The 25,685-nt window shown below is 50.4% G+C and overlaps 2 protein-coding genes across 3 annotated transcripts in view; one reads left to right on the forward strand and one right to left on the reverse strand.

Moving 5' to 3' along the window:
- Positions 1–18,139, forward strand: part of HSPA12B (heat shock protein family A (Hsp70) member 12B) — a 42,942-nt gene extending 24,803 nt beyond the window's left edge. The window contains exons 8-13 of the mRNA XM_074196010.1: positions 4,647–4,821; positions 9,592–9,678; positions 10,186–10,290; positions 11,735–11,993; positions 12,587–12,690; positions 13,603–18,139. Coding sequence (XP_074052111.1) covers positions 4,647–4,821; positions 9,592–9,678; positions 10,186–10,290; positions 11,735–11,993; positions 12,587–12,690; positions 13,603–14,243 — 1,371 coding nt within the window. The 3' untranslated portion in view covers positions 14,244–18,139. The remainder of the gene's footprint in view (positions 1–4,646; positions 4,822–9,591; positions 9,679–10,185; positions 10,291–11,734; positions 11,994–12,586; positions 12,691–13,602) is intronic.
- The window catches only part of ADISSP (adipose secreted signaling protein), a 28,805-nt gene continuing 20,474 nt past the window's right edge, over positions 17,355–25,685 (reverse strand). For both annotated transcript variants that reach the window (XM_074196015.1, XM_074196011.1), the window contains exons 5-6: positions 20,131–20,253; positions 17,355–18,415 (exon numbers count right to left, since the gene is read on the reverse strand). In XM_074196015.1, coding sequence (XP_074052116.1) covers positions 18,315–18,415; positions 20,131–20,253 — 224 coding nt within the window. In that variant the 3' untranslated portion in view covers positions 17,355–18,314. The remainder of the gene's footprint in view (positions 18,416–20,130; positions 20,254–25,685) is intronic.

Here is a 25,685-nt window from a genome sequence, read left to right on the forward strand (position 1 = left end):
ATAGATGTTGGATAGCCAGCAATTATTTATGAAGTTTTTCCTGTGTGCTAGGTTAATGAGATACAAATTTCACATGCCTCCTCTCAAAAAACTTTTAATGGAGAAAAATATAAAAGCAGTTGGAAAAGCTGGGGCTTGGGGTGAGGGACTGTGTGATAGTGGGGAGGGAGCACCTTCTCAGGAAATGATTTGAGGCCTGGTCAAAGAGAAGGCAAAAGCTTTCCCCTTGGAGCCAAGAAATCCAGGGATGGAGAACAAGTCATGGGTGGGAAGGAGGAGGAAGGGATTGACCTCTCTGAGCAGAGGCAAAAGGGTACATGGTCATCCAGGAAGAGAGCCCTGGTCTAACGAGGGCGATACACCCCACCCTCAGGAAGCACTTTATGTGACAATGAAGTCATGATCTTTACCCTGATGGAGAAGACAAGGCAACCTTCCAGTTTGGGGAGACGTCAACCCCAACACAAAAGTATTTCAATTCTAGCTCTTCATTAACTGTGTGATCAGGCTCCATCTGATGCAAGACTCCTGACCTGGGAGTCAGGAGCGACTTAGGTAGGAATTCTAATTCTCCCAAACCTGGTTGGTATGACTTTGGTCAATCTTTTACCCTCTCCAGGGGCCAACCTCTGACAAATGAAGAGGTTTAGTCATTTTTCTGTCATGTCTGATTCTTGTAATCCCATTTAGGGCTCCTTTGGCAAGGATATCAGTTTGTCATTTCCTTCTCCAGCTCATTTTACAGATGAGGAAACTGAGGTAACCTGGGTTAAGTGCCTTGTCCAGGGTCACACAGTTAGTGTCTAAACTCAGGAAGTTGTACTAGAAGCTTCCCAAAGGCTCCTTTTCAGTTCAGACATTCTAAGACTCTTTCTCCTCTCTGGATTATCAAACATCTCTAGAGCAGGGCAGTGTGGGAAAACAGGAGAGACAGTAGTGAAGGCAGGTGCCAGGTGGAGGGACAGACCCAGTGCTCTATCCATTATGCCACCTAACTGTCCCTAATCAGCTGTCTTCCGTTCTGTCTGTCTTTTTAAGTCAGAGACTGTCTCCCCTTCCCAGTCAGGGCAAGGACAGTATCTCCCTCTCAAAACAGGGATTCTCTGATAGAACAGACTGCCTCTTCCATCCAGATAAAAAGGGGGGGCTGATGCTTTCCCTTCCAAGGGAAAACATCTGGGTGTGGAGTATTGTCGGACTCTTGATCATTGAGTTGGTCTCAATATTCTATTTTTCTGTTGTTTTTTACTCTGTTACAAGGGGTAGCCTCTGCCTAGGGGAGTGGGCCAGGATAGGTTCGTAAATGAAGGTAATATGCAAACAAAAATACCAATCAAAACATTTTAAAGACAGTAAAGATGAGCAAGGGCTTCAATACCATCCTGCCCAAGCCCTGCTCGGGGCGTAAGGGAAAGGAACAAGGATGAGGAGATCCTAGGGCATAATGAGCCGCCAGTGATGATTTCTTTTCCTATTTAGTTTTCTCTGCGGTTCGATGCTTCACCCAAGCAGAGAGGAGAGATCCAACAAGATAACAAATATAAACTTTAAAGTGTTATATAATTGCTAGCTATTAAATGGTTGTGGCTACTGTTTCATTATATCAATTGTATCTTTAAACCTAATGCAGCTTCCCTTCTTAACTATCTCTGTTTCACCTGGACCACTACTGGGCTTTGTAAATTAAGTTGGGCCTAATAGATTTTTTTTTCATTTGAAAGATTTTATTTATTTTGACTTCTACAATTTTTTCCCCTATTCTTGCTTCCCTCCCCCCACCCCCCAGAAGGCAATTTGCCGGTCTTTACATTGTTTCCACGGTATACATTGATCCAAATTGAATGAGAGAGAAATCATATCCTTAAGGAAGAAACAAAGTATAAGAGATAGCAAGATTATATATTAAGATATCAAGGTTTTTTTTCTGAATTAAAGGTCCTTGGTCTTTGTTCACACTTCATACTTCTCTCTCTAGATACAGATGGTATTCTCCATTGCAACTAGCCCCAAATTGTCCCTGGTTGTTGCACTGATGGAATGAGCAAGTCAACCAGGTTGATCATCACCCCCATGTTGCTGTTAGGGTGTACAAAGTTTTTCTGGTTCTGCTCATCTTGCTCAGCATCAGTTCATGCAAATCCTTCCAGGCTTCCCTGAATTCCCATCCCTCCCGGTTTCTAATAGAACAATAGTGTTCCATGGCATACATATACCACAGTTTGTTAAGCCATTCCCCAATTGAAGGACATTTACTGGATTTCCGATTATTTGCCACCACAAACAGGGCTGCTATGAATATTTTTGTGCAGGTGATGTTTTTACCCTTTTTCCTCATCTCTTCAGGGTATAGGCCCAGTAGTGATATTACTGAATCAAAGGGTATGCACAGTTTTATCACCCTTTGGGCGTAATTCTAAATTGCTCTCCAGAAAAGTTGGATGATCCACTCCACCAACGGAGTATTAGTGTCCCAGATTTCCCTCATCCCTTACAACATTGATCATTGTCCTTCCTGGTCATATTGGCCAGTCTGAGAGGTGTGAGAGATTTAGAGCATTTTTTCATATGGCTATGGATCACTTTGATTTCCTCATTTGTAAATTGCCTTTGCATGTCCTTTGAACATTTGTCAATTGGGGAATGGCATGTTTTTTTTTAAATTCGACTCTGTTCTCTGTATATTTTAGAAATGAGTCCTTTGTCAGAAATATTAGTTGTAAAGATTGTTTCCCAGTTTACTGCATTTCTTTTGATCTTGGTTACAGTGGTTTTGTCTGTGCAAAAGCGTTTTAATTTAATGTAATCAAAATCATCTAGTTTGTTTTTAGTGATGCTTTCCATCTCTTCCTTGGTCATTAAACTGTTTCCCTTTCCATAAATCTGACAGGGAAATCTACTCCTTGATCTTCTTGTTTGCTTATAATATTGTTTTTTATGTCTAAATCCTGTATCCATTTGGATCTTATCTTGGTAGAGGGTGCGAGGTGTTGGTCTAATCTAAGTTTCTTCCATACCAACTTCCAATTTTCCCAACAGTTTTTATCAAAGAGAGAGTTTTTATCCCAATAGCTGGACTCTTTGGTTTATCAAACAGCAGATTGCTATAATCATTTCCTGCTATTGCACCTAGTCTATTCCACTGGTCTACTATATCTTAACTAATACCAGACAGTTTTAATGACTGATGTTTTATAATATAATTTTAGATCAGGTAGGGCTAAGCCACCTTCTTTTGTACTTTTTTTCATTAAGCTCCTGGCAATTCTTGACTTCTTATTTCTCCATATGAATTTACTTACAACTTTTTCTAACTCATTAAAGTAATTTTTTTGGAATTTTGATGGTTAGGGCACTAAACAGGTAGTTTGTATTGGTAGTATTGGTAGAATTGTCATTTTTATTATATTAGCTCGGCCTATCCATGAGCAGTTGATGTTTGCCCAGTTATTTAAATCTGATTTTATATGTGTGAGAAGTGTTTTATAATAGTTTTCAAAAAGATTCTGAGTCTGTCTTGGCAAATAGACTCCCAAATATTTTATATTGTCTGAGGTTACTTTGAATGGGATTTCTCTTTCTAGCTCTTTCTGCTGTATCTTGCTAGTCATATATAGAAAAAAGTTGCTAATTGTTTCCAGTAGTTTTTTAAGATGATTTTTCAGGATTCTCTAGGTAGACCATCATGTCATCAGCAGAAAGTGAAAGTTTTGTCTCTTCCTTCCCAATTCTAATTCCTTCAATTTATTTTTCTTTTATTGCTGAAGCTAACATTTCTAATACAATATTGAATAGTAGTGGTGATAATGGGCACCCTTGCTTCACCCCTGATCTTATTGGGAATGCCTCTAGCCTCTCCCCATTGAATATAATGCTTGTTGATGGTTTCAGATAGATACTGCTAATTATTCTAAGGAACAGTCCATTCATTCCTACACTCTCTAGTGTTTTTAATAGGAATAATGTATGCTGTATTTTGTCAAAAGCTTTTTCAGAATCTATTGACATGGTCATAAGATTTCTGACAGGTTTGTTGTTGATATAATTGAGTATACTAACAGTTTTCCTAATATTGAACCAACCCTGCATTCCTGGGATAAATCCTACTTGATCATAATATATTATCCCAGTGATAATTTGTTGTAATCAATTTGCTAAGATTTTCTTTAGGATTTTTGCATCTATATTCATTAGGGAGATAGGTCTATAATTTTCTTTCTGTTTTAACTCTTCCTGGTTTAGGTATCAGCACCATATTGGTGTGAAAGAGTTAGACAGAGTTCCCTCTTCACCTGTTTTTCCAAAGAGTTTATATAGAATTGGAATCAATTGTTCCTTGAATGTTTGATAGAATTCACTTGTGAATCCATCAGGCCCTGGAGATTTTTTCTTAGGGAGTTCAATGATGGCTTGTTGAATTTCTTTTTCCTGAGATAGGGTTCTTTAGGTTTTTAATTTCCTCTTCATTTAACCTGGGCAACTTATATATTTGTAAATATTCATCCGTTTCACTTAAATTGTCAAATTTATTGGCATAGAGTTGGGCAAAATAATTCTGAATTATTACCTTAATTTCCTCCTAATTGTTGGTGAGTTCACCTTGGGCCTAATAGATTTTAATGCTTCCTTCCCTTCCCATCTTCTTCCAGGCGGGCTTGGTGTCCCCAGAAGATCCTGAGCAGCTCCTCATAGCCCTAGAGCCTGAAGCCGCTTCCATCTACTGTCGGAAGCTCCGTCTCCACCAGCTCATTGACCTGAGCTGCCGGCCAGTGTCCAATGGTTTCCTGGGCGAGCGACGTTCTATTGACTCCAGCTTCCGCCAGGGTGAGGAAGGGGACAGACCCAATCACTTGTTCCAACAAAGGGTGACCAAGGGAGAAACTACAGTTTCTGACTCTGGGGATCTATCCTCAGCCTTGTACCAGTCCACAATTTTACCAATGACTTGGATAAAAGAAATGATAGTTTAGGGGGCAGCTAGGTGGCACAGTGGATAAAGCACCAGCCTTGGAGTCAGGAGTACCTGGGTTCAAATCCAGTCTCAAGCACTTAATAATTACCTAGTTGTGTGGTCTTGGGCAAGCCACTTAACCCCATTTGCCTTGCAAAAACCTAAAAATAATGTAGTTTGTGGAGTCTGCTGGTGCAAGAAGGACCAATTAACATGACATATGATAGAGTAAGGATCCAAAAAGACCTTGATAGGCCAGAACACTGGCCTAGAACACTATCAACTAATAAGATGAAATTTAATAGAAATAAATATAAAGCCCAACTCTAGGTCTCCCAGAATCAATTGCACAAGTATAGAATGGGGAGACACGGTTAAAGGATCACTTTGCTGCTTACTCCCTAGGTGAGCTGGACATCTTTTACCCTTTCTATGCTTTAGATCTCTTATCTATATTGTCCTCGAAGTTCTAAATCTGAGAAAGAGAGATAAATAAATAGGCAGACATAGAAAGAGAGAAAGATAGGATGGATGAATGGATGGATGGATGAATAGTTAGAGGAAGTGATAGCCAGAAAGGTAGGCAGGTAGATAGATAAGTAGACAGATAAATAGACAGAGGCAGAGATAGAGAGACAGAGAGACAGAGAGAGATAGACAGGGGTGTGTGTGTGTGGGAGAGAGAGAGAGAGAGAGAGAGAGAGAGAGAGAGAGAGAGAGAGAGAGAGAGAGAAGGAATTGGGAAAGGGAGGATAAAATTAAATGTATGGAGCAAAGAAATGTCTGAAGTCATGGGGCAAACCCTGAAAGAAGCATGAATGGTCCAGGCATTTCCTTAAATGTTTGGGATCTCTTCCTTGGGAGGACGAAACCACTCTGGTGGAGGAGTGGACAGAGTCACACCTGCATCAATTAAAGGAACACTTGCCTAGAAAAGAGAAGAAGGAAGGAAGGGGAGCTTGTAATTGCAATCTTGAAGTATTTGAAGAGTTCTCATGCAGAAGAGGAATTGACTTCAAGTCGTGTAATCATGAGACTCAGTTTCCCTCCTTCTGCTTTTGATGGTTTGGGATCTAATTGTTCAGTCTAGTATGTCAGGAACAGGAATTTTGCACTTGGTTCTCTAGACAGTAGATCCTGTGTCACTGATAGGACTCCAGAACCTTTGCAGATTTTAGATCGGGGGTAAGGGGTGCAGAGGGAGCCTCTTGAATTAGTCACACACTGCCATGCCCTCTAGAGAGAAGGGATGAGTGCTTAGTCCTCATCCCCTGGCCGGGGCTGGGATGGTGGGGGGCAGTGCAAGTGGAGAGGAGGAAAGGGGCAGTGCATGTGGAGAAGACTAAACACAGAATTTGGTGACTAAGACGGCTGAGGGTAAGAAAAGATTCAAGGGAAGGCTGACACCCCAAAAGGAGAGAGACTTGATTTGGCATTTTGAGGGCATCTTCAGAGAACCCAAGGTCAGCCGCAGAAGGGGGCCTTACGGCTCAGCTAAGCTAACCCCTTTTGGGTAGAATCTAAATCCCTGTTTTCGCAGAAAATGGGAAATAGAGTGAGTTCGCCCAGAGTCGCAAAGTTTGACATTCAGAATTTCAACCCTGCTTCTGTGACTCCAAATCCAGAATTCTTTGGAATCCCATGGCAGCTAGGTAGTGCAATGGATGCTGAGGCTGAAATCAAACACATCTTCCCAAGCTAAAATCCAGCCTCAGACCCTTGCTAGCTGTGTGACCCTGGACAAGTCACTTCACCCTGTCAGCCTCAGTTTCCTACTCTTTAAAATGAGCCAGAGAAGGAAATGACAAACCACTCTAGTATCTTTGTCAAGAAAACCCCAAATGGGGTCATGAAGAATCTGAAATAACTTAACCACAATAATTCTTTGAAAACCCTCTCTGCCCCTCACAACAATTCTGTGAGGTAGGTAAAAGGTTCTTATTAGCCCCATTTAACAGAGGGGGGGAAAAATGGAGATTTAGTGAGATATTGGGCACACCATATGGCCTCTCTGGGCCTCAGTTCATCATCTGTCAAATGGGGATATCATCTATAGTACCTACCTCAGATGGTTGTGGCAAGGATGCAATGAGATAAAGTGTTATATCCATATGAGGCCTTATTAATACTGTTATTAGAGCAGTCAGGTGCCCTATGGTCAGTGAGTGGCAGGGCTGGGAAGCCAAGGTTGCTGTCTTTCCCCAGGAGATGATCCACAGCCATAGAGTTTCTATCCTGGGGAACCCAGGTGGGGAAGGGGGACAGAGGAATCTCACCCTGTTGAACACTTTCCTGGACAGAAGGAAAAGCAGCCCCGTGATCTGGCCTCCTGGGGATGACCTGAGAGGGGGGGGGGGTCATCAATCATCCCAACTCCTCCTATAATAGGACCATTTGTTTGGATTCTGGGTGTGGGGAGGAGAGAGCAGGGACCATTTCCTGAGGTATCTAAAACTGACTGAGCAAAGCCTCCCCATCAGAGATCCAGTCAGTGACAGAGACTTCCATTGACTCTACCCAGGGATGTTTTGATTTGTTTTTTAGCCCTAGGTAGGGGAGGGAGGCATGATGGGGGCCAGGGTCTAGATAAGTGCTTACAGGTCCCACCTCTGCCCCCTAACAAACCCTAACAAACTGTAGGACTCCAGGCAAATTACTTCACCTTCCAGGGACCTCAGCTCCCTTTCTAAAAATTCAAGAAGCCTGGAGAGAATCTCCAAAGCTTTACCCTATGTTTTTGTGGTCCAAGCCCTGGGATGCTGCCATTTCTCCATTACGCTCAGCTCCCCTGCCCCACCTGCCGACCCGAATGGGTGCTGCCCATGAAGTTCATAAAGTATTCACAAAAATTCAATGATTCTTCAGAAGCCTTATAGAATAGAGAACCAGCCTCCAGATCAAAAAGACCTGAGTTCGAATCCAAATTCTGACCCATTCTGACTATGTGGCTTTGGGTAAATTATTTAATCTTTCAAGGGCCTGGGAAAATCTAGAGCCAGAGCTCTTAATTGGAATCCATAGATAGATTTCAGGGAGCTTGTGAACTTGGGTAGGAAAAAAATTTATGTTACTATTTTCACTATCCTTTAGTTTTCTGTGAATTTCTGTGACTTTCTGCTTATCCTAATCTGACCCTTTGCATTCTTGTCTCTCACACCCTCCCTTGTGCTCTAATAAGCCAGTGAGACTGGCCTCTTTGCTGTTCCTCCAACAAGACACCCCATTTCCCAACCTGGTCCATTCAAAGGGCTGCTCTTTCATGGCTGGAGTGCTCCCTCTCCTCATCTCGGCCTCCTGCTTTCCTTGGCTTCCTTCAGATCTCCAGCCTAGACATGCTTTCAAGACGTCTTTGCTGATCCCTCTCCGTGGGAGTCTTTTCCCGTTGACTGCGTCCAATGTGCCCTTAACAGGGGCGCCTAGGCCCATGAAATCATGGGTCCAGACGCTCTGTCTAGTTCCCTTTTGTTGTGCTTGTTCGGCCTTCTCCAGGTGTGACTGACTCTTTGTGATCCCATCTGGGGTTTTCTTGGCAACGATACTAAAGCGGTTCTCCATTACCTTTTCCAGCTCATTTTACATTGAAGACATTGAGGTAAAAAAAGGTTTAAGTGACTTGCTCAGAGCCACAGAGCTAGTAAGTGCGTGAGGCCAGATTTAAACTTGAGAAAAAGACTCTAGACTGGTACTCCATGCACTGTATCCCCTAGCTTTCAGTCTGTCTGTTTAGATCTCTATACGGCTGTTCTTCATACATACACACGCACATACATGCATGTATGCTGTATGTAGGCACCTCATCCTATCCAGCTCAGGTTGATGGAGCCCTTCCCTTCCAACGGCTCTAGGATGTGGACCCCTGGGGCAAGGGGCAACTTCGGGGCCTTGGTCCTGGCCCATCCTGGCCAGAGCAACAGCTTAGGAATGGAGCAAGAGTCAGTGCAGCCTTGCTGCCTAGTGGGCGCTAGGCCAGGAGCCTTGGCGGAGCTGGAGGTCACTGGCCCCCGGCCTTCCTCAGCCCCCACTGAGGAGTACAACTGGGGGGCGGGGAGTGAGTCTGGGAGGAAAGCCAGGCTGGAAGGCGGGGACACTAAGACGGCAAACATGGAGACCACCGATCCAACGGGTGACTGGGTCCCAGGGGCGGCAGGGGCGGGCTGGGGGATGGGCAGCGGTGTTTGGGGAAGCCAGAGCAGCTGCCAGTCCTTCCCAGCCCGGTTCTCACCAGGGTGAGGGGGGGGCAACGTGCCCGGGGGCGGCAGGGAGAGCTCGCTCGGGATCGTCTCTGGCTCTCTCTGGCCTCAGCTTTCTCCTCTGTGAAGTGAGCTTGCACTAAATGAGTTGAGGAGCCCCATGTCCGGGGCGGCCAGGTGGCGCAGTGCACAGAGCCCCGGCCCTGGAGGCAGCAGGACCTGAGTTCAAATCCGACCTCAGACACTTAACAATTACCTGGCTGCGAGACCTTGGGGAAGTCACTTAACCCCGTTGTCGTGCCAAAGCTTAAGCCTTTGGAAAACTCCCACTTTATTCTACAAGAGCAGAAAAAACAAACTGAGTCCCCTGGACTAGGACACGGGACGTGGGAGTGGGGGGGAGTGGGAGGAGCCGGCCGGCGACCCTCCCTCACGACGGCGCTCCTCCCCCAGCTCGGGAACAGCTGCGGAGATCGCGTCACAGCCGCACCTTCCTGGTGGAGGCGGGGGTCGGGGAGCTGTGGGCCGAGATGCAGGCAGGTAGGAGGGGCGTGGCTGGGCGGGGCGGGCGGGGCGTGGCTAAGGGAGGGCGGGGAGCTGGGGCCGAGATGCAGGCAGGTAGGAGGGGCGGGGCGGGGCGGGCGGGGCGGGGCCGCTGGAGGGGCGGGGAGCTGGGGCCGAGATGCAGGCAGGTAGGAGGGGCGGGGCGGGGCGGGGCGGGGCGGGGCGGGGAGCTGGGGCCCGAGATGCAGGCAGGTAGGAGGGGCGGGGCTAGCGGGGGCGGGGCCAGAGGGCCGCTGGAGGGGCGGGGAGCTGGGGCCGAGATGCAGGCAGGTAGGAGGGGCGGGGCTAGCGGGGGCGGGGCCGCTGGAGGGGCGGGGAGCTGGGGCCGAGATGCAGGCAGGTAGGAGGGGCGGGGAGGGCGGGGCGGGGGCGGGGCGGGGCCGCTGGAGGGGCGGGGAGATGGGGCCGAGATGCAGGCAGGTAGGAGGGGCGGGGCGGGGCGGGGCCAGAGGGCCGCCCCCGCCTGACGCCCCGCCCCCGCAGGTGACCGCTACATCGTGGCCGACTGCGGGGGCGGCACCGTGGACCTGACCGTGCACCAGATCGAGCAGCCCCTGGGGACCCTCAAGGAGCTCTACAAAGCCTCGGGTAAGCGACCCGCCCCGCCCGGGGCCCCGCCCCTCCGGCCCGACTGCGCATGTCCCCCCGCCCATCCCCCCAGCGGCTCCGCCCCGGAGCCCGCCCCTAGGCGGAGCTAGAAGAGGAGCCGGGCGCGGCGCGGCCGCCAGGGGGCGCCAGAGCAGCGAGGGAGGGCTGGGCTGGAGGGGGGGCCCAGAGGAAAGGCCCGCCCTGGACCTCCGCTAATCCCTGTGCAAATGCGTGTATGGAGGATGCATGCAATACATGTATGTGCAGAGGATGTGGGCATATGTGTGTATGCATGTATAGAGGGTGTGTGTAAATGCATGTGCACTATGCATGTGTGTGGTTATTTACTTGTGACATGTGTATGCATGTGGGGTGTGTGCAAATGTGTATGCATATGTATGTTGTATGGAAGATGTATGCAATATATGTAGAGGATGTGTGCACATTTGTGTATGTGTATAGAGTGCTGTGCGAATGCATGTGCGCATGCATATGTGTGTAGAGGATGTAGTCACATGTGTGAGTATATGTATGTATAGAGGGTGCATGCATATGTGTGAATGTATAGAGGATGTGTGTAAATGCATCTGCACTCATGTATGTGTAGATGATTATGCACTGTGACTACATGTGTATGTGGGGGTGTATGCAAATATGTGTACACCTGTGTGTAGAGGTGTGCACATGTGTGTATGTATAAATGATTGTACAAATGTATGCGTACATGTGTGAATACATATGTGTGTAGAGGGTGCATGCACATGTGCACATTTGTATGTATTGTACAGGATTAGGCAAATGTCTGTACATATGTATATGGGTGTGTGCATGTGTGTGCATATGTATGTGTATATGGGGTGTGTGCAAACGTGTGCACATGTGTGTAGAGGGCGTGTGTACATGTGTGTATGTGTGTATGTGGTATTGTACAAATGTGTGAGCATGTGTGGTAGATTGTGCAAATGTGTGTACATGTGCATTGTGTTGTGGAGAATGTATTCAGACTGTACATGTGTGTGTTGTAGATGATGTGTGCACATGTATGAGTACATATGTATGTCTCAAGGATGCATGTACATGCACTTATACATGCAATGTAGAACCCCAGTGTGCACATGCACTGCAGCAGTCCTGTGTGCAGTGAGTGCCTGCATGTGTGTGGCAATGACAGCTGTGCATACACACCATATGCCTAGGTGTGTGTGTGCTTGCAGCACATACATGCATGTGGCTGCATCACAGTGTGTGCATATACAGTACACACATGTGTGCATGCCCTGGCCAGCCACAGGGTGTCCATCCCAAGCAAGGAGGCAGTAGGGAGCCCGGGGGGGGGGGTTACTAAGCAGCTGTGGTGTGGTCAGACCTGGAGGCTGGGCCGGGCCTCCTCCCCTGACCGGAGACCACAGGTGAGAACAGCCCCCCTCCCTTCTCCCATCCTCAGGGGGCCCCTATGGGGCAGTTGGGGTGGACCTGGCTTTTGAGCAGCTTCTGGGCAGGATCTTCAGTAACGAGTTCATCGCCACCTTCAAAACCAAGCGTCCAGCAGCATGGGTGGACCTGACCATAGCCTTTGAGGCCCGCAAGAGGACAGCCGGGCCCCACCGTGCCAGCCCCCTCAACATCTCCCTGCCCTTCTCCTTCATCGACTTCTATCGCAAACAGCGGGGACACAACGTGGAGACGGCCGTGCGCAAGAGCAGGTGGGGCCCTGGGGCCCTGGGGCCTGGAGGCAATTCCCTCCTTGCCCTGGACACAGAGGAAGTCAGGGGAGGAGGAGGGGGGATGGTCTGGCTAGAGCTGGAGATGTGCTCAGGAATCTTGGGGAAGAAAAGGAAAGGAGAGGAAGTGGTAATGGGTTGGACACTAGATTTAAGCAGGAACTGGGTCCAAATCCCATCTCTGCCACTTGCATGACCTCTGAGGGCCTCGGTTTATCATTCTGTAAAATGAAGCTGGGCTATATGGCCTCTAAGATCCCAATCAGCTCTAGGCCTACATTTCTGTGGTTCTAAATGAGAGCAAGCAGGAGGGGGGTAGGAAGGGACTAAGGAGGATTTGGGGTTTTGGGGGTACACATCCCCTCTCACACTCTCCTGCTTCAGAGGTAGGGAAGTGACACTATCTTGGGTGTCCCAAGATCAGTCTGGTTGGGTTCCTACAGGAGGGCTGGGCACATGTAAGTCCCCACTTGTCTCAGACTGGGAATAGCCTCCCACCCGTTCCCCCACCCACCCCGCTCTCAGCACAAAGGGGAGAAGCCGGGGCTCACTCTGTCACCCTCCTTCCCCTGCAGCGTAAACTTTGTGAAGTGGTCCTCCCAGGGGATGCTGAGGATGTCCTGTGAAGCTATGAATGAGCTCTTCCAGCCCACCGTCAGCCAGATCATCAAACACATTGGTGAGGAGGGGGGTCCCAAAGGCTTGAACCAGAAGGTGGACTGGGGTTTGTTTTGTCGGCTTCAAACAAAAGGAAACTGGGATGATGTAGAACTATGCAGGAAGCCTGGGTCCCACAGCTGTGACCTTGGGCAAGTCACTTCCCCACTCTCTGGGAGTTTTCAGATGAGTACAATGGTCCAGGCTTGTCTAGATAGGTGTAACTAAGGCAACAGCCCCTTCCTTATATTCTCAGGTTCCTTCTACATTATCTGTGCTAAGCTTTACCAGCCAGTGTTCTAGGGTCCCTGCCACATCTGCCCTTATATGTTCTAGGGCTCTTTCCTGATCATACATTCAATGACTAAGTCAGATCTCAGCATTTGAGGCCAAGTCCTGGCTACAAAGGAAGGCAAAAATAATCCTTGCTCTCAAGGAGCTCACAATCTAGTGATCGGCTGGCTTGGACACTCCATGATCTAAGGTCCTTCGGTTTTCATATTTTATGTTCTTATGTTCCTTCTAGCTTAGAGGACCTTGCTGATATCACATTCTAAAGCCTGACATTCTTTGTCCTAAGGCCCTCCCACCCAGCTCTGACATCCCCTCTCCCAAGGCCCTCTCACCCAGCTCTGATACTCCCTGTTCCAAGGTCTTCCCACCTGGCTCTGACTCTTTCCTAAGGCCCTCTCCCTTCCTCCTCTTCTACCACTCCACCCTCTTCCCCAGCATCCTCAGTGTCTTTGCCTTGGCCAGGAGAACCCAGAGCCAAGGGCTAACTTTTCCCACATTGTCCAACAGTGCCAAGCAGAGGGTGATGCCCGAGCAGCCAAGCCCAGGTTCTGAAAGGCCATCAGCCAGAGGAAAGAAAGGCGGGGGGGCTCCAGGAGGGGAGGGCCGGAGCTGGAGTCTTAGGCTCTCCCTCTTTCCCCAGATGAGCTGCTGGCCCGCCCAGAGGTGCAGGGTGTGAAGTTTTTGTTCCTGGTGGGGGGCTTTGCCGAATCTGCCGTGCTCCAACACGCGGTCCATGAGGCCTTCGGCAGCCGAGGCCTACGAGTCATCATCCCTCAGGACGTGGGCTTGACCATCCTGAAGGGCGCCGTCCTCTTCGGCCTGGACCCTGGCGTGGTGCGGGTGCGTCGTTCACCGCTCACCTATGGCGTTGGGGTCCTTAACAAGTTTGTGGCGGGCCGCCACCCCCCGGAGAAGCTGCTGGTCAAGGACGGCAAGAGCTGGTGCACCGATGTCTTCGAGCGTTTTGTGGCAGCCGACCAGTCCGTGGCCCTGGGAGAGGTGGTTCAGCGTAGCTACTGCCCCGCCAGGCCTGGCCAGCACCGCATCCTCATCAACATTTACTGTTGCGCTGCGGAGGATGTCCAGTATATCACCGACCCTGGGGTGCGCAAGTGTGGGGCCATCAGCCTCGAGCTGGCCCCGGCCCCTCCAGGGGAGACTCCCACCCGCCGGGAGATTCGGGCTTCCATGCAGTTTGGGGACACGGAGATCAAGGTCACCGCTGTGGACGTCAGCACCTCCCGGACTGTGCGAGCCACCATCGACTTCCTCTCCAACTGAGGGCAGGGAGGGGAAAGGAGGTCCAGCCTGGAGACCCCGGCCTTCCTTAGTCCCATTGGCCCACTCCAGCTTCCCCTCCTCCCCAGACCTCTGCCCTCAGCCCCTGGTGCCCTCCAACAATGCCCAACACCTCTCAGACCTGCTGCCATCCCCCCAACTTTCCACTCCTCTCTTCCTTCACTCTCCTCCATCCAGCCCATTCCCTTCCCCCTTTTCAGGCTTCAACTCCATGTCTTTCCGAAGTCCCATCATCTTAAATTCTGCCACTATTCCATGCACTGGGCTGAGCTAGAGATGGGAGGGGGACTTTGGAAGACATCCTGAAGGATCCAAGATCATAGAGGACAGCCACTGGGCCAACTTGGGGCCCTCGCTCACCCCACTGGGCTGAGGCTGCTCTCACCACCCCAGGAAGTCTACACAGGCAGCTCCACTGAGAGGAGGAAGCAAAGATTTGTTAGGTAGGTGAGGGTGCTCCCAGAACCAAACTGGCAGGAGTCACCCCTATTGCCCATGGGCATCCCAATCCCTGACCCTGTCCAGAACCATAGAATGCTGAAGCTAGGAAGGCCTTGGGAAATGGGAGGGGAGACTGAAGCCCAGCTCTCCTTCCCCTATGGGGGGACTCCTTCCTATATAGCCACGTATGCTCTTTGCTTTATCTTCCTGGGGTCAAGGGGTGCAGGTAAATTACTATTTTTATAGCTTAAACCAGTCTGCCAGCCTAGACTCCATCCTGCTACAGATGAGAGCTGAGAGTGGAAAATGAAGCATGGGGAGATCCAATGAACCTAGCTTTGGGGTGATGGCTTAGCCCCGAGTCCACAAACAACAAAATTCTGCAGAGCACTTACCTTACTAACTTACTCGGCTTACCAGGCAGCAGTCCATGCTGAGGCTGGAAGGTAGACCCTGGTGACCCCCAAGGAGTCCTCCAACCCAAGGCAGCGGGGGAACAGAAGCCAGGAAGGTGAGGGGCTGATGGACGTTGGCCAATGACTTAGAAAAGGGCTGAGAAAATTGACAGATTGCTAAAGTCCCTGTTGGGTGGTCTGAAGCACATATATACTCTCGTGGGGTAGGGTCTGGAAATGTTAGAAAATGGCAGTACTTGACAAGTAGGGGAGGGGGGTGTTACATTCAGTCCTCACTAATGGGGTGATGTGACTGGTCAGAGGTTTAGTACTGGGGTAACCGAATTATGGGCATGAACAGAACTAGTGAGAAGTTACTGACAGGGTCAGGGACTAATGGGACAATTCCTTAACCAGAGGATAGCCTAACAATCCATTTGGGAAAAACCAAATGGATGAAAACTGTGACATGTTAGCGAATAGCCAGTCTGTTGAGTAGGACCTTAGTACATCATTGAAAATGGAGAATGGAGGAAAAGGTGGAAGAGGAGAAAAACAGGTTGTGTTGTTTTGAAAATTGGTCACTGCTTTCCACAAGCCCAGGACTCGAGACCCAAGTTTTTGATGTGAGCATTCTCCCAGTAATGTGACCCCCAAAGACTTCAGAGAGTAATGGGGTGTGCAAATAGGCTGCACCAAGTTTGCAAGGATGACCTACTGCAAGGAATTGAGTGGGGGGGGGGTGTTTGTGATGGGGGTGTATGATTGGAGCCTCCGGGAAGGGTGTTTGAAGAGAAGTCCTTCATCCTCCTCCGAGTTGGGTGACCTTCGGCCAGACTTGGGTGACAATCCCCCCAGATTAAGCCATGGATGGCTAACGAGCACAACGATCAAGGGAGACCCACAGTGGCGACAGTCACTTCACCTAGCAGGAACGGATGTGCTAGCCAGAGTAATTATCGGAGTCAAGTGATTAGCAGGGGTAATGTGACCAGCTGGGAGATGCGAGCAGCAGGAGGAGGCCATCCTAGGGCCATGTTATTGGATGGCAATGTCACCCACAGGGTCATCACTGGACCACAGGCACTAGTCAAGGATGCTGCCGTCTGGGGTAGGATTACTAGGATCATTGTCAGCAGGGTGATAGACCTGGGAGGGGGAACGTTTCTTGCCTAGCTCAGTTCACTCAGACCTCAGGGGAAGGTCCTTTCTCTGAAGTGAAAGGTCCACAAAGAACCTCTTCTAGGGTCTCCACTGCCACCTCACCCCAAGAGGAATGAAGACCCACTCCCCCCACCAGGCAGAACTGGGTGGTTCTCTAACTGGGGAGGGGCTCTGGGTTTGCTGTCAGAGAAAGTCAAATTCTCAATAAAGCATTTATGACTAAGGTCCATGGCCTAGCAGAGACTGGGGGGAGGGATAGTCCTGGGATTGGGGAGTCAATCTGTTATCCACTGTCCCCACAGGCTGTAGCCCTGACCCAGGATTGGGGGTAGGGAGGGGGAGGATGACCCTGGTGCCCACAGAAGTCATTACATCCAGCTACCCAAAAGGACAATTCCCCCAATCCTATTCATGCAGGTACTCTAAATTTTTTTGTGGAGAATGAAGTAAGGAGGACAAGGGAGGTGACCAGGAAGCACAGCCAAGAGACAGGTTATAGACAAACCTTCTGACAATCTCAAGGAGCAAAGATCTCGGAGAAGAGTCACAGGAAGGGAGCAGAAAAATGAACTCCTCCCCTTCAATGCTCCTAAATTCATAGAATCAGCTGTCTTGGACCCTCAGGAGTCTTTAGATCATGGGCCTCTAGCCAGAAAGGACCTGTGGAAGACATCAGTCCCACCACCTTTTGACAGATGAGCAAACTGAGGCAGAATCCCACAGCTCTTCGTTTTTCAGATGAGCGAAGAGTGCAAAGGATTTGCCCAAATTTAGTGGGGCTGAGGCTTGGAGGCCACCGACTCCAGCTCTTTCCCCCACAACCCAATTCTTGTTCAGACTATAGAGAAGAGGATGTTTTTGGTTCATGGCATCAAAATGTGGTATGTGAGGGTGGGCTGCCTCTCTGTCGAAAAGTGAAAGCCAAATTCTTAGCCAGACCCATCCAGGTTACATGGCTCCTAGGGTCCCTCACTGGGGTTTGGAGCAGGAGGGAGGACACAGCTATCTATCCAGGAAGGGTAACCTCTGCCCCCCCTTCCCAACTCTTCCCCTTGGACAAAAGCCAGGAATTCAGACCGGTCTCCACAGAAACTTATTTTTTCCTCTTTTAATTTCTGTGGGTTTTTATCCCAACCAACATCACTTAAAAAAACAAAGCAACACACACAGGACAGGCACACACAACCGTGGGCACACCAGGCGGAGGTTGGAGCAGGACCCTCCCTCTGCTGCCCAGTCTCCTTCCACAGCCCCCTGCCCCTGTCCAGGGCAGTTTGAGGTGAATGGCTAAAGAAGCGGAAAGACTACAGCAACGGCAATGATCAAGACAAGGGCACAAGCCTGGAGAGTGGGCATCTCCTCCTGCTCTATGGCTTAAGAACGGCAGCCAGGGAAAAGTCTGCAGAGGCGAGGGGGATACCCAGGTGGGGGAGAGGGCGAGGTAAGGAGGCTTCCCTGACAACTCTGGCCTATCCCAAATCCCTTCCCTTCCCCCTACCATAAAGGCTGCCTTTGGGCCAGGGAGACTGAGGCACACAGAAGAAGCCTCCCTTATCCTCCCCACTCCCCTCCCCATGTAAAATAGCTAGTCCCACCTTCAGGAGGCAGAATCCCATCCGGTCACTGAATCAGAAGAGATGGGAGAAAGCAGGGGCTGCAGGTACAAGACAGAAGGGGGCAGCCCAGAGAAGAGACCCCATCTACCCAGGTAAGAATACTTCCAGTCCTGCCCACTGTCCACCCATCCATCCACTCCCCCACCCCAGACCCAGGGTCCTGCAGGGAACAAACAGATTGAGACAAATCTGGATGGAATTTAAGGCTGAAGGGATGGGGGGGGGGGGCTACCCCCAGCCCCTCCTGGCTCAGGGAAGGGAGACCCCAGAGGTTCCTCTGAACTCTGGCCCTAGGCCCTTCTTGGCCCTCTCTCCCCTTTCCAAGTAGCAAAGCATCCAGACCAGGGACAGAAAGCAGACCCCTCGGCAGCTGCTCCATGGGGAGGGTGGGGATGAGGGAGGAGCAGAGTAGAGGGAGGCAGGCAGGATGGAGGGCCTTAGTCGAAGCCGCGCCAGTCGCTTTGCTCCGAGTCGTACTCCGGCTCTGCACCCACGCAGCGAACCCCGTCCAAGAGCATGGGGGTGCCGTGGTGTCGGTCTTAAAACAAGAGAAGAGGGGTCAGCTCCAGTCTCTCCTCAGCAGGGCTAGAGGGTCAGGTCACTGTCTCCCATTCTACAGAAGAACACACTGAGGGGCTTAGAGATGGAGCGGCTTCCCCAGAAACAGAGACTCAAGTCCAGAGCTCAAGCCTCTGCACGAGGTGGGGAACCTTGCTTCTGCCAAAACCATTTGGATATTTACCACATCACTCAAGACATTCAAAACTATCAACTGAGGCGGCTAGGTGGCGCAGTGGATAGAGCACTGGCCCTAAAGTCAGGAGGACCCGAGTTCAAATTCATCCTCACTTAATAATGACCTAGTTGTGTGACCTTGGGCAAGCCACTTAACCCCATTGCCATAAATAAATAAAATTTATGTTAAAAAAACCCACCAACTTAAAAATCCTAACCTAAAAAGTTGTGAGATTTATTAAATTTCAAGTCCCTGTCTGTGGCTGCCTCAGCAACACCAAACCAAAGGACCCCAGACCCTGCTCTACACTGTCCAGACTCTGCCTCCACCCCTTCCAAAGTCTAGAAAAGAAAACAAGCTAGATTAGGGGCCTGAAGACCTGGGTTTGAATCCCAGCTCTACCACTTCCCAAGGGCCTCAGTCTCTTCATCTGTAAGATTAAAGGGCTGGGCTGGATGACCTCTGAAGCTTCCTCCAGGAGCACTTTATACCAAAGTACTTGGGTTTACCCTGGATATTCTCCAAACCTTGACACTCTCTCCTAGAATTGCTGCTCCTGGTTGATTCTCCCCCAATCACCATCATTTGTCAGCAATCACCCCAACTCCCCCCAACCCCGTCAGGTACTGGTCAGACTGGATGCTGCCAAGCCTCGGGTCACCTAGTCCAAACCTCTCTTCTGCTGCCTGGGCAGCAAGTGGCAGAGCCAGTTTTCAACCCAGCTTCTCTTCACTATCCCAGAGGTCACTCCTACCCCCAGAACTCAACAGGAATGAAGGGAAAGGGAAGGATGGATAGAGAAAAAGATGAACCAGGGCAAAGACCCCCTCCTTCCTCCTCCTCCCCCCCCCAAATCCAGGAGCAGAGTAGACTGGTGGTCACTTCCCCGGGGAACCGGCAGAGGCTTCAAGGGAGTTGGTACAAAAGCACCCCATAGCTTACACCATGGAGCCCCTCAGTCCTGCATGAAGGTCCTTTCCCACTCATCCTAGGGTTCACTATGACTGAGAAACTGAGGCTGGGGGAAGGGCAGATGAGCCGCTTACCAAGGTCACCCACATAGACAATTAAAAAACTGGGCTATGAGCTAGGCCCTCTGACCCAAATCTAGTGTTTCCATGGTGCCAGTTTAAGTGCTTCCCTGGAGAGGCACAGGCTACCAGGTCCCAGAATCCTGCATGGCACCGCCTTCCTCTCTGCCACCCCCACTGACTCCAGTTATGGTCCCTCAAACTGCACCCCCTCCTCTGAGAAGGTACAGGCTCTTTCACTTCTGCCCTCCAAACACCATCCTCCAAAACCCCCCCTCTTCTTAGGTTACCTCCAGGTGGCTTCCCAGTGGACCACCGCTCACCCCCCATCGGACCAGAAGCATCTTGAGGGTACGAAGGGGTCCTTTCAAAGACAGCCCTTGGGTCACTCTATTCCAGACCAGGCTGCTCAATGCTCCTTCCTCAGTCCCCCACCCCTGCCAGTCTGGGCTCTGTCCATGGTGCTGGACACCCCCTCTTCCTCACCCATGACTCGGGCCTGCAGCACCACCCGGATAAAGGTTTTATCACAGGTCTCGGAAGTTAGCATCAGTTCTTCCTTGAGGACGCCTTCCTTATGGGCCAGGTATTCACACTTCACGCAGAAGCCTGTGGCAAAGAGAGGGAAGCCCCAGGGGGGCTCCCCAGGGGTAGAGAATCTTGAGAAAGTTTCCAAGTTGGGGGGGGCAAGCCAAATGCTCAGGGAAGTTCTCCTGGATCTGGGGGTCAGGGGCTCACAATCCTCAGATCCAGAGCCTCCAGATGCCACCTAGTTTTGAAGGGAAACAGAGGACTCAAGTTCAAATCCTTATTCTGCAGGACCCTGCTTGCTCATCTGAAAAATGGGGGGTTGGGACACACAGACTCCTCAGGACCTTTCCAGTTCTGTTTCTAGGACTGCAGGATCCTGTCCATTTATATTCTATAGTTGGTCCCAAAGTGGAAGGAGATTAAATAGGAGAATCGGATTCAAAACTGGAGGGGACTTGGGACATCAAACCCAACTCCCTTCATTTTACAGATAAGGAAACTGAGACCCACAGAAGCCAGAGCAGCCCAGGTGCTTAAGGTAGTGTCAGATAAGCTGCCCCAACAGGGCCAGTGGCCGCCACCGGGAGCCAAAGACACAGTATGGAGGGAGAGAACAACCCAACTGGGAACTGGGAGTGCTGGGAGAGAGGGCCAAGCTCAGGCCTGAGGTCATGATGGGAAGAACAGGATGACCAGAAAGGCTGGAGGAGAGGCTGGGAGAAATTAGGAAAGTGAGAATGTCCAGGACAGGAACCAGCTGTTCTTGGAGAAACCTCGCCAACTATCTAGTCTGGCTTTCCCTTGTAAGTAATCCTGGAAAAGGAAGCAAGGAAGGAAGGAGGGAGGGGGAAAAGGGAGGGAGGGAGAGAAGAAAGGAAAGAGGGGAGAGGAGAGGAAGAGGAGAGGCGAGAAAGGGGGGAGTGGTAAGAGATCACCATAAATCACACCAAAATAACTTAGAGAAGAAAACAAAATGAAGCGGAAAGACGGCAAAAAATGATAACTTTTCAAAAGCCTTTTATCGAAGCAAGTTGCACATAAGAGAGTGCTGCTTCCCTACGTGAGCGGCTAGTGTACTCCTGGTGTGTCTGCTTGGTGAGGATGAAGATCATAAACATTTTCTCAGAATGCACCAATGCTCTGGGGCCTGGGACCAAGAGTAAGTGACCAAAGGCGGATGGAGTTGTGGAGGCACAAGGAGGGCCCAACTTGGGACTGCTTGGTGGGAGTCATCCCGTGGAGGAGGGCCCAGCCCTGAGTTGGCAACCTGAGGAACTGGGATGAAATCCCAGCTGTGTGACCTTGAGGGAAAAATCCCTCCCACACACTGAGGGCACCATGTCACCCTCTATTAAGACCCATAAGACCCCTCTAATTCAAATTCCTAGGATCCCCTTAAGGTCTGGAGCAGGGGGGTTATGCTCACCTCCCCAAAGTGTGTCAGATAGCCAAGAAGACCACCTCTGGGGTCCTTGGGCCCCCATCTCCCTTGGGCAGGGAGGGCTCTGGAGACCCCTTAGTAAACATGGGTTCGAAGCAGGCACTAGAGAGAAGGCGGCTCTCCAACCATAGGCTCCATGAGCAACGAGTATTTCAGAGCTCACCCATCTCTGCCATCTGATCTAGAAGTCTAGGGAAAGGGGCTGTGGAAAATCATCACAGAGGTCTTGTCTGTCCAGGAGACTAGGGAGGGTCTCCCTGTTAAGACCAGAGGCTCCCCAAGAACAGCGGATGTCCCCTCACCAGACCAAAGGCCCCTCAAGGTGCAGGAGATGTCTTTCCTTTGGACCACAGAGACCTCTCCAAACCAATAGCTTTCTCCCTCAATGGACCAGGGCTTCCCAAGAACAAAGGAGATCTCCCCATCAGGCTAGGTGTTTCCCAACAGTAAAGGAGTCTCTCCAGCAGACTAAAGGCTCCTCAAGAACACAGACTACCTCCCCATCAGAGAAGGGGCTTCCCAAGAGGAGACATATCCCCATAAGCCCATAGACTCCTTCTGGCCATGTTTCCAAAAGGGAAAAAGTGGGGGGCTCAGGGGGGTTCTTAAAACTGCCTCCTAGTGGGTGCAATGCCTCTCCCTATACAAATACTCCCCCCTTTTCCAACCCCAAGTCTATGAGGCCAGATTTTCTTGATACACATCAACCAGAACAAATGACACCAGAATGAATAATGCAGAAGGCAAAGAGGAGACCCCAGCTTCTTCTATTAAGCCACATAGTAACGAGATTTGCAAAAATGTGTAATCTTAAATTTCTGTCTTGGAAAAAAGAGTTGTTTTTCATAAAAAGATGGTGCTATTTTAAATGAATTAATGTCAACATGTTATTAGTTTTAACTTCTAACACGGCAGATGCTGAGGAGCAGTCGGGTAGTGCAGTAGAGAGAGCACCAGGCCTGGGAGTCAGGAAGATGCATCTGAGTTCCAAATCCAGCCTCAGACATGGTCTAGATGGGTGACCTTAGGCAAGTCATTTCACCCTGACGGCCTCAGTTTCCTTATCTGTAAAATGAGCTGGAGAAGGAAATGGTCAACCCCTCCAGGATCTCTGCCAAGAAAGTATCCGATGGGAGTCAGACATGACTAAAAAATGACTGAAGAAGCAAAAATTTGACAGGGAGAGCCATATAAATAAAAGCTCTTTGGGGTCCTCAGTAACTTTAAAGAGTGCAGGGGGTCCCAAGACCAAAAGTTTAAGAATCACTGACATAGTAGAGGACCATCAGGCCTCAGAAAGGCCCAGATTCCGGTTCATCTCTGACAAATCCTGGCTGGGGGACATTGAGTAAAGCCCCTCACCCCTTTCCCATCCCTAATATGCCAAGGGGCCATGCCTCCCACTGGGGCAGTGATTCTTCTCTAACCCAGTCTGGACCAAAAGCAATGACCTAGAAAGGGGGCATCATTGCAAATTATGGGAGCATCCCTGCCCTAGTCTCTGGAACAATCGGTTCCCTGAAGGGCAGAGGAGATGGGGAGTGTGGGTCGTCCTTCCCACAGCCAGTGTGGTGCAAGGGGCAGCTGTGGAGGAATGACCGGTGGCCAGGAAATGTTGGCAAGGTACCCCATGGAGGACTCAGAGAAGACAGACAAGAGCTGCAGAGAGGACGAGAAGATCCTCCCCCGCCACCCACTACTGAGCTGCAGAGCAAACAGAGTGCCGACCCAGGCTGGAGACTCACCTCTGACACTTTCTAAATGTGTAATCTAGGCCACAAGTGTGACAGATAATTGAGAAATGTCTTAACAAAATCAAAAAGCACAATACGGCACAGAAAATGTTTGTGGGTGGTTTTCTGGGCCAGCGTGGGCTGGCAGGGAGCCCACTCTGGGTTTCACCCAGTTCTAGCAACCTGAAGACTGTAAAGTGGTAGAATGAAGATTTAGGGCCTGGACCGAAATAAAACTAAGCCGGCTTGCCATCATGTAATGTGAATGACTTCACAACCATCTCCTGACCAGGCCGTGTTGGAGGTGACGTGAGCATCCCCATTTTACAAAGAGCCGATTGGAACCCAGTGATCTCTGATGACTCTACCAAGGGCCACAGGGCAGGGGTGAGATCTGAACCTGGGTCTCCAGCCCATCTGGGGCTCAAGGAAGCCACTGAGGACTGGACAGACCTGCATCCTCGACACAGCCAGAGCTCAGTCAATGGAATGGGAGGCGGATCAGAACCACATGCTTCTCCTGAAACATCCATCAATGCACAGTAAGAAAGGAGGAAGATGTGGGCAGCTAGGTGGCGTAGTGGATAGAGCACCGGCTCTGGAGTCAGGAACACCTGGGTTCCTTGGACATTTAATGATTACCTAGCTGTGTGGCCTTAGGCAAGCCACTTTTTAAAAAAAAATTTTTTTTGGCAAGGCAGTGGGGTTAAGTGACTTGCCCAAGGCCACACAGCTAGGTAATCATTAAGTATCTGAGGTTGGATTTGAACCCAGGTGCTCCTGACTCCAGGGCTGGTGCTCTATCCACTGCGCCACCTAGCCACCCCCTGGACAAGTCACTCTTAACCCCACTGCCTCAAAGAAAAAAGAAAAAAAAGGAGGTGGTGGGGAGTCGGCAGAACCTGGCATGCGGCTGGCCAAGGGAGCCAACCAGAGTGGATTGGCCACAAAAGAACGGTGTGGAGCGTGCAGCAACTGTGGTCCGTCTAAGAGAGAGAGCAAAGTGGGGGGCCCTGGGCAGAAAGTAGGGGATACATGGGCCTAGCACAGGGTCTGGTTCCGTTTTGTGTTCCCTTCTCTTTTTTTGTGTTAGGAGGGCTGGGTCTTTGGAGAAGACGGGAGAAATACAGTTAGAAATGAAAACGCTATTTGTAAGATAATAAAAATCAAAGAAAAAACAGTTAGAACCAACCAAAAATGAGACTATTGGTTCTACACTGGGGTGGACGATGCCGGAGATCCTGGAAGGGAAGCAGTAGCTCCTATGGCCGTCTCCCAGCTAACCAGTTACCAATAGGACCCTCAGCTAGCTGGTCACCAGCTTCAGGATTCGCACTCGGCTCTGGTGTTTATCCACTGTACTCACTGCTGCACAGGGGATGCTGGGGAGTGTCCCAGGAGGAAGGTGGGAGCTGGGAGCACTCAGCCCAGGGGAGATGGCCAGAAGCCGAGGGAGCTGGAAAGAATGGCAAAAACTGAGCCTGGTGAGCTGGAGGAAAGGATGGGAGAGGGAGGGGGGAATTTCAGGTAAGAGGAGGCCAGGCTGGCTGATCTCCATGGCAATGCTCCCCCAGCAGACCAGGCAGGGGGGTGGGCATTCAGGAGAGCCTGCTGGCATTGCCAAGGGGCCAAGGGGCCCTCAGGGGTAGCTGTAGATCGTTTACAAGGCCCAGGTCCAAAGGCGGCCCTATGGCCGACTGGTACAGTGAGTCCAACCTCCCTTGTTCGGAGGCAAGGACCCCCGAGCTGAGGGAAAGCAGAGGGGCCGGGGTGGAGAGCCTCACCAGTCCCCAGCCCCACCAACCACGGGCACCTTGGGACAGACTCCTTCTCCTGTACTGTCTGTCTGTGAGATTCTGAGGGGCTAGAAATGGGGGTAGATCTCCTCCATCCGGGGCAGAGAGCACTGAGTTTGAATCCAGAGGACTGGGACCGAGGACAAGTCATTCCAAAACATAAGTTTCAGAGCTGGCCGGGGAGACCTCAGGGTCCTGAGCCCAGTCCCCTCGTTTCCTCTGTGACAATCAGGTGGGAAGTGACCCAGTGGAAGAGGCAGGAGAAGCCTCAAGTCTTCCTGATTGTGTCGCTGTGAAGACCCCAACCTGAGGTGGGGACCCCTTTGGAGGGAAGGACTATAGAGAGGCTTCCCACTGAGACATCTTGGGGAGGGCAGGGGACCTCTTGGATCTGAAATAGAGCAGGTGAAGGAGATGTGGTGGGGAGCCTGGGGGAGCCTGATGAGAAGCGCACCTGGAATGTTTCCTGAGATCAAACCAAGGCTCCCCGCACCTCAGAACTGATCAGAGCCACCCAAACACCCGGGCCTACCTCTGCCC

This window comes from Macrotis lagotis, chromosome 1 (genome assembly GCF_037893015.1).
Source record: "Macrotis lagotis isolate mMagLag1 chromosome 1, bilby.v1.9.chrom.fasta, whole genome shotgun sequence".
NCBI lineage: Eukaryota > Metazoa > Chordata > Mammalia > Peramelemorphia > Peramelidae > Macrotis > Macrotis lagotis.